Source organism: Dipodomys ordii, unplaced genomic scaffold (genome assembly GCF_000151885.1).
Source record: "Dipodomys ordii isolate 6190 unplaced genomic scaffold, Dord_2.0 Scaffold64, whole genome shotgun sequence".
In the NCBI taxonomy this organism is placed as follows: domain Eukaryota; kingdom Metazoa; phylum Chordata; class Mammalia; order Rodentia; family Heteromyidae; genus Dipodomys; species Dipodomys ordii.
Window position 1 is genome coordinate 3145263 of NW_012267280.1, and position 8930 is coordinate 3154192.

An 8930-nucleotide genomic window follows, 5' to 3' on the forward strand; every position below is an offset into this window, starting at 1 on the left:
AGTTGCCAAAAAGCTCCACTGGGAGACAGCGCACACTTTTGGACAGGTGACATCTCCCCCCCCCCCCCCACATTCAGGAGGGAACTGCCAAGAATGGCTGTGGGGCTGCATCAGGTGATAAGAACAATGCAGATCCCCATTCCCCCATGCCATTACAAAGATGGGACTCCCTGCTGCTTTATGCCTGGTGGTTGCCCCAGGACTGGGGTGAACTTGGTCTGCCTCTTACCATGAAGATGAAGATTAAGAAGCCTATGGTGGTGATGGCGGAGTCCTCCATGATGTAGTGTGATACCTGAGGGTACTTGATGCTAGTATCATTGCAGAAGAAGCCCTGGAAGTGGGGTGCAACTAAGCCCTTCTCAACCAGCAAGGTGGGGGTGCTCACTGCAGGGAGGAGGGTAAAGAAGATGTCCTTAGTCTTTGGGGAATGAGGTAAATATGTGGGGTATGTGTGTGTCTGGGCTTAGACATGTGTGCCTACACAGCCACTGAGGGAGATACAGAGACACAGACCTAGTCTACACACAGGCCCCCAGTGCACACAGTTAGTGCCAACTATATACACAAGCATGCACACAAATCACCTGGAAACCCTGGTACAAACAGCATGTATACACTGGAACACACAGACAACCCCCAAAGAGCCAGAAGATAAGACAGATACCCAGCTATGTACATATAGCCCTTCCTTCCCATACACCCTTAAGTTCTGTGTCTGAGGAGTGGAGCTCACCCAGTATCACACAGAAGACGTCCAAAGCCACCAACACCTTGGAGGTCCTGGAGCTCAGCAGTGGAGGGGGTGGAGGCTCTCTGCCTCTGCCCACAGCATTGACTGTGTGTGGTGGTGGAGCTGCTGTGGGGCGAGAGTGGAGGCCGGGGGTGGACGTACCACCCCAGCTGGGAATTAGAGTTCATGAGCCAGAGAGACATGGGCTAAGACTATGACATAGAAGGAGATGGGGGGGGGAGGGAAAAGGGGGGAGGGGACATCCCCAAGGAAGGGGAGGCTGGGGACACAGAGGCCTTTCTCACTAGGGGTGTGAAGTGGGGTCTGTCTTATCTATGTGGATGGGACCTGGGACAAGGGAGGGTGGAAAAGAAGGGCAGGCCTTCGGGAGATTGACAGGTAAGTGGAAGGGAGGAAATGATCAAGGCAGGGGATGCTATCTGGGAAAGGGAAAGGGGCTAGAGAGAATGAAGAGGAAGTGGGAGGGACAGGAGTGCAGAGCCAACTGGAGGTTGATGACTGGGAAAGTGGGCGGGGCCTGTGGACTGACAGGCCGGGAGATCTGGGCAGGGCTTGGGAGGCTGGGGAAATGGGCGGGGCCTAAGGAGAATGGCAGGCGTGGGGGAACTAGGTGGAGCCTGGGGGAAGTGGGTGGGGCTTGGGAGTCTGGGGGGGAATGGGCGGTGCCTAAGGAGAATGGCAGGCGTTGGAGGAACTGGGTGGAGCCTGGGGAAATGGGCGGAGCTTGGGAGTCGGGGGGGGGAATGGGCAGGGCCTAAGGAGAATGGCAGGCGTGGGGGGAACTGGGTGGAGCCTGGGGGAAATGGGCGGAGCTTGGGAGTCGGGGGGGGGAATGGGCAGGGCCTAAGGAGAATGAGGAAATGGGCCTGGGATGGAAAACCCGGTTAAGACCCTAGAAGTGTGTGGAGGGGGGGAGAGACCCCACCTTTTCCTTAGACTCACAGGCCAACGTCACGTCGGAGTTGATAAACCTGGCTGATCTCTGGCTGGCCCAGGTCTTTGGCGACCCCTCGGTGGACACTTTCTGGTTGAGCTCCATGACAGGCGGGAGGGAACCCCGAAGATCTGAGAGCAGCAACGGCCACCGCCCCTCCCTCCCGCGCCTCATTGGCCGGGCGCCGCCCAATGGGAATCGCCCTTAGGGGTCCCAGGCTTCTCCATGGCTTCGGAAAAGGCGGGGACCGGCGGGGACCCCAGCCCCGCGGAGAGGTCTGGCGGTGCTTCTTCAGTCGTACAGTTCTCCAGCCCCGCGGCTCTGCTTCCCGGGCTCTGTCCGATTCGACCCTGGCCGCGTCCGCGCTCTTCCCGCTCCGCTCCGGGTTCCCGCCGTCCCCCCAGTTCTGCACCCCGTCTCTCCCAGCCCTGCGCCGAGGCGGCCGTCCACCAGGGGGCGCCCGCTGCACACTCGGGGCGCCCTCCGCCGCCCCCCAACCCCTGCCCCGGGGTTCCGCGGAGGAGAGGGCAGGAGATGAAGGGGATGGATGGGGACCGGGGCAGGAGGGTTGTGTGTGCCCAGCCAGCAGAGTGCCCCGCGTGCAAACTGCGAAGCCCTGCATGGCTTCCCCAAGTCAGCGCCCGGGCCATGGCATCTAGAGGTCTGTGTATCCGTGTGTGTGTGTGTGTGTGTGTGTGTGTGTGTGTGTGTGTGAGTCCCAAGGAAGCTGGGACTCTATGACCCCCGTGTCCTTTCAGTGTCTGTGGCTAGCTTGTTCTTGGGTAGCTGTGATTGTGTGTCTGTGTCCAGGTATGTGTGTATGTATGTCCGCATGATGTATTTGTCTTGGTTGTGTGTATGCACGATGTATTATTTGTCTTGATTGATTTTTTGGGGTGTGTGTGCCAATCCTTGGGTTTGAGCTCAGGTTCTGGCCACCATCTCTGAACTTTGTTTTGCTCAAGGCTTAGCACTCTACCTCTTCACCCAGAGCTCCACGTCTTTCTTGGTTAATTGTAGATAAGAGTCTCTCGGACTTTCCTGCTCAGGCTGGCTCTGAAGTATAATCTTCAGATCTCAGCCAGTAGCTGAGTAGCTGGGATTACAGGTGTGAACCACCAGCTCCTGGCTAGCTAGTGTGATTTTTTTTTTTTTTGGTTGGTCATGAGGCTTGAACTCTGGGCCTGGGCGCTGTCCCTCAGCTCTTCAGCTCAAGGTGAGCGCGCTACCACTTGAGCCACAGTGCCACTTCCGGCTTTTTTCTTTTTGCTTATGTGGTGCTGAGGAATCGAACCCAGGGCCTCCGGCATGCAAGGCAAGCGCTCTACCACTGAGCCACCGTCCCAACCCATCTTGTGTGTTCCTCTATCTGTTCAATATGTGTGTCTCCCAAAGAGAGAAGGTTGGAGAATGCCTTCCAACCAGAGGTCCTGCTGGGGTCCCCTTTCCACAGAGCAGCTGGCGTGGGCCCCTTGGCTGGTGCCCTCAGCCACCCCCACGTTTCCATTCACTTTAGTGGAGAAACACTATTTCTTGCCTTTCATGCTGGCCAAACCTTCCCCTGTTTGAAGCAGCTGTGGCTCTGGTTTCTTTGTGTGCATAACTTACCACAATCTGTGCTTCATGTTAAAAAAAAAAGCAAAAAAAAACCCCAAAACCAAATAATCAAAAACCTCAACACATGGAAAATACAGTAGATGGAAAGCCACATAGAATACAAGGCTTTCCCCTGACCACTGCATCTTTGCATACCTTCCAGAAATGTTTTCTGCAAGTAGATCGCAGCTCTGGGACAAGCCTGTGTTCTGGCCACAGCATCTCCTGTACCTGACTTTATTTGAGATCTCTGAGGTTCCAGAAGTTGAGTTAGTCACATTTGCCACTTCATTAGCAAACATAGTCTACCAACAAACATCTGGCTGTTTCCCTTTCACAACTGCTCAGGTCATTTCTGTTTAACACAGTCTTGCAACAGACACCTCTGGCTATCTTCTCATCTATCCATCCATTTACCTATCAGCCCATTAATCTACCCATCCATCCATCTCTTTACCTATCAGTCCATTTATCTACCCATCCATCCATCCATCCATCCATTCACCTATCAGTTTGCTTATCTACCCATCTATCCATCCATCCATCAATCCATCAATCACCTATGCATTCTTCCCCTCATCTACCCACCTACCCATTATCACAATAATGCACTGCCTTGGTGCATATGCCTTTGCATCAGACCTGTGTTATTCTGGCTTATTGAGGCTCCCAAGAAGACCAGAGTCCAGCCTGGGTGAGCTTGGAGTACACATTGCTCTTCTCTGTGTTCTTTCCTTCCTGCAAAATCTACCATCAGCCAGGCATTGATGGCTCATGCCTGCAATCTTAACTACTCAGGAGGTGAGATCTGAGGACCACAGTTTGAATCCAGCCCTGGAAGGAAAATCCAGAGACTCTTACCTCCAATTAACTGCCAGAAAACCAGAAGTGGTGCTGTGGCTCAAAGTAGTAGAGTGCTAGCTTTGAGCACAAAAGTTCAGGGACAGTGCCCAGGCCCTGAGTTCAAGTCCCACAATAAACAAAAAGAACACTACCATCTCTTTCCTGGTTCTCTCTCAGACACAGAAAAGCCCCCTTTCCTCTGCTTATTATTGCACAGACTTTTTTTTTTGGTGCCTGTCCTGGGGCTTGAACTCAGAGCCTGGGCACTGTCCTTGAACTTCTTTTTGCTCAAGGCTAACATTACCACTTGAGCCACAGCACCACTTCCAGCTTTTTCTGTGTATGTGGTACTGAGGAACAGAACCCAGGGCTTCATGCATTGTAGGCAAGCTCTCTACCACTAAGCCACCTTCCCAGATCCTTTGTCTTTTTCTATGCTTTTCTTTCAGTTTGGGCATGTGAGCTTCTTGGCTGTGCTGCTGTCAAGAGGTCATTTTACGTCTGTATCTATCTGTCTGTCTTCCTGGTTGGTACCCGGACTCTGGATGCTGGGGCTGTGGTGGGCTAGGGGTTTTAATGTGTTCTTCAGTCAAGTTCATTAACTTTTTTTTTAACTCATCAGAAATTTATTCTCTCACAGTTCAGAGGCCAGAAGACCAAGGCTAAGGTGTTAGCAGGGTTGGTTTATTTAAGAGGCTGAGGAAGAATCTTTCCTTGCTCTTTCTTAGCTTCTGAAGGTTGACAACAATCTTTGACATTCCTTGGCTTGTGGATAAATCGCTCAGTTCTCCACCTCCATCTTCATGTGATTTTTCTCCTCTTTACAGCTCTATACGTCCCTATGCACAAAGTTTTCGATCATGTGTGTGTACCAGTGGTTGGATTGGGGCTCCCTAAGTCAGTATGACCTCAGCTTGACTACATCTACAAAGGTACTATTTGCATAGGAGGTACTGAAAAGGTTAGGATTTAAATATATATTTTGAGGAATATGACACTAGTACTTGTGGTGTTACACTGATTTTCTTATGTGGCCACCTTTATGTTTCTGAAGTAAACCCCACCTGGTCATGGTATATAATCTAACATGCAACTGGCTTAGTTTACTAGTATTTTACTGAGAATTTTGCTGAGGATTTTAGTATGGCAGGATTAAAATAGAGAGAAATGAAAGAGAAAAGAGAAACATTTCCTGCTTTCCATTCAGGAAGTGGGAGTAAATAGATGCTGGGTTTTACATTTTTCTCATAAAGGATATCACACTGTAGTTTTCTCTTGTTGGACTTCACTATCAGGGTGCAGCTTGCCTCCTTCTTTGAGGATGAATTCGAGAACATTAGTGTTAATGTTTCTTTAAGTGTTCAATAGAAATTTACTGATGAAAGTCATCTTGGTCCTGGGTTTTCTCAGTTAAGAGTTTTTGATTACCAATTTGATCACTTCTCATAGGTCTATTCAGATTTTCTATTTCTTCTTGAAAAGTTTGGCCATTCCAACAGGTTATCTAATATGATGGCTTACAGTTGTTCATTGTGTTCTCTCATAATCCTTTTTTTGTTTTAATTTAATTTTATTTGTGAACATACTGTACAGAGGGGTTACAATTGCACGGGCAGGATAATGCGTACATTTCTTACCAAGCATTGCAGCCTCCTCCTTTGTTTACCCTTCACATCACTCCCCAGCCTCCCCCCTCCCCCCCATCATAATCCTTTTTTTGTTTCTGTGAGATTCTTCAGTTCTGCTTTTAGTAATAGGAATCTTCTTTCATTTTTTTCTAAATCAATCTAGCTAGAGGCTTGTTGAACTGATGATGTGGCTCAAAGGGTAAAGCACCCAGCTTAGAAAGGAGAAGCCCGAGTTCAAGCCTCAGTACTCTAAAACTCATGCATACCAGCAATGGGCACATGCGCACGTGGCCACTTTGGCAGGCCTTGAGGTCACAGGAAGACATGAGGGCCCTGAGCGAAGCAAAGCACGAGGCGGAGGAGGAAGGACCCCACGTAGGGTCAGGGAGAGGCGAAGGACACGGGGCCAGAGAAACAGAGAGGACAAAGGGACCTACAGAGGTGCGGGCAGAGGCTTGGAGTACAGGGCCCAGGTCAAGACAGACAAACCTGAGGGAACCATCCTGTGAGCTGAGGACGCAGGAATCTCAGAGCCCCGGATGGAGGTCTCTGACGGAGGCTGTCGGGATAGAGAAGGCAAGTTCATTAACTTTTCTAGTTTTCAGTTCCCCTAACTGGGTTCTTCCATTCAGAAACTCCACGAGGTAACATTCTTCTAGAGATCACACCCCCCCCAAAAAAGGAAACCAACCAAACAATAAAAAAAGCTTTTCTTTCCTTGTACTAGTCTTAGGGCTTGAACTCAGGGCCTGGGCACTGTCCCTGAGCTTCTTTTGCTCAAGGCTAGCACTCTACCACTTAAGCCACAGAGCCACCTCCAGCTTTTCTGTGGATGTGGTGCTGAGGAATTGAACCCAGGGCTTCATGCATGTTAGGCAAGCACTCTACTACTGAGCCACATTCCCAGCCCTTGCTTGGCTCCAGGCTCCACCCCCTCCCCCCAAGGCTGGTTCCCTACTCCTTGAACCACAGCTTCACTTCCAGCTTTTTGGTGGTTAATTGGAGACAAGTCTCATGGACTTTCCTGCCTGGGCTGGCTTTGAACCCAGACTCTCCGATCTCAGCCTCCTGAGTAGCTAGGATGACAGGCGTGAGCCACGAGCGCCTGGCTTCTGAAACCATTCCAGCGTGGACACAGAGGAGGGTGACTTTAGCAAATTCTCTTTTTGCAATGTCTGACGCCCTCCGGAATTGGGCTGGGGGCTCTCCAGTGAGTTGAGGAGGGGGTGCTAGACTGGGTCGTCTCCTAGTTTGCTTGAATTTGTCTGACTGTCCTGGCGATGAAGTTTCAAGGGTGACATTTCACTAGTTTGTCCACAAGGAGAGTTTGGCTGGAGATGACAAAAGTGGGGGTGTTTGGTGTGCCACTGTAGACGGGGTTGGGGGTTCGACAGTGACCAAGGAGGGGCCCCAGAAGGTGGGCTTTCAGAATCCCCTAATCTGGCCAGGCCTTCCCAGGGGCTTCGTCCTCCGAAAGTGACACTTTCGGATAGTAACGTTCACCGCCAAGACTCCAATGTATGGGAGGTGGTTTCCAAAATTTGCATAACGAACCCGGTCGACGCTTGGACTCCATGATAAGTTTGATGAGTTAAAACAATTCCTGTAGAAATGAGGGAACAAATGACACTGTACGAAAGGAAATGTACTCATGTGCCGCACGGGAATGTAACCTGTCTGTATATCGCCTCTATAATAACAGTAAATTCTAAAGAGAGAGAGAGAGAGAATGAACTCTACAACTTGTGGGTGGGGACAGGAGGGAAAACCTAGAGAGCAAGGGAAAGAGTGACATCACCTGGACTTATGTAACTGTAACCCCTTTGTACAACACATTTATGTATGTATGTGTGTATGTATGAATGTATCTATGTATGTTTGTTAAAAAATATTTCTAGCTGGGCGCTGGTGGCTCACACCTGTAATCCTAACAACTCAGGAAGCTGAGATCCGAGGATTGCAGTTCAAAGCCAGCCTGAGCAGGAAAGCCCATGAGACTTTTATCTCCAGTGAACCACCAAAAAAACCAGAAGTGGCACTGTGGCTCAAGTGGTAGAGCGCTCGCCTTGAGCTGAAGAGCTCAGGGACAGCACCCAGGTCTAGAGTTCAAGACCCATGACTGACAAAAAAACAAAAACACTTCTTTTAAACTGTTTCAGAGGGGGTGGCCCCACAGCACCCTGTTTTCAAATGTGATCCCCTTGGGGTCTAATCAGTGATGAATCTGAGAGTTCTGCCTGAATACAGCAAATATTAAATAAAAAAAATTGTTTTCCCTTAGTCTGGCTAGCATCAAGGATGGCTTTGTCTTGAATTCTTCAGTGAGGCTCAGACACAGGGCTGGTATCTCAGTCACCCTTGTTCAGTGTCATTAATATTCAGACTTTGGGGCTCCATGGCTTCCATCTCCAGGGGGTGGTAATCCCCCCCCTCTATTCAGGGGCAGTTGTTTCTGTGCATGGAGGGCATTTCCCTGCCATGGGGTATGGACTGTCAGCCAGAGCTCTGTCTTCAAGGTGGAAGCCCCTCTCGATTCCTCTTTTGGGGCCAGGTTTGAGCAGCTTCTCCCCGCCTCTGCCAGCAGGGCTAGCGGGAAATTGGTGTTTCCTCTAAACGAGTGTTCAGACTCATCCTTGGCCACAGGGGGAAGGGGGAGGGAATTTTTCCCCCTGGACTCTCCAGCCTTCTGCTTTGGGGGTCCAGAAAAACTTCTGACAGGAAGCATCCAGTAGGTGGGTGGGGGCAGGCCAGAGAAGGCCCAGGGGTCCCGGATAGGGAGAGGCAAGGGGATGGGGGTGCTAAGCCTGACTCTCAAGAGCCTGGGGTTGAGGGAACTTGGGGAGTCTCAGTGGTGGGGGAGCCAGGAGATTGCAAGGAGGAGCAAGAAACGCAGAGAGACAAGATCCTGAAAGTGAGAGAGGAGGCCAGGTGCTGCCTGGAATCCCAGCTGACCGGGAGGTTGAGATCTGAGGATGGAGGTTCCAGGTTCAAAGCCACCCAGGGCAGGAAAGCCCCGTGAGATTCTCATCAGCAATGAACAGCCAGAAAGCCTGGAGATAGTAGCGGGGCACCGAGTGGCTCATGTCTGTCATTCTAGCTACTCAGGAGGCTGAGATCGGAGGATCAGGGTTCAAAGCCAGCCATGGCAGGAAAGTCCCTGAGACTCTGATCTCCA

The 8930-nt window shown here is 50.8% G+C and overlaps 1 protein-coding gene across 1 annotated transcript in view; it reads left to right on the forward strand.

Moving 5' to 3' along the window:
- Positions 1-6079: 6079 nt before the first annotated feature.
- The window catches only part of Tnfsf9 (tumor necrosis factor (ligand) superfamily, member 9), a 6432-nt gene continuing 3581 nt past the window's right edge, over positions 6080-8930 (forward strand). Inside the window, exon 1 of the mRNA XM_013022673.1 lies at positions 6080-6215. Coding sequence (XP_012878127.1) covers positions 6080-6215 — 136 coding nt within the window. The remainder of the gene's footprint in view (positions 6216-8930) is intronic.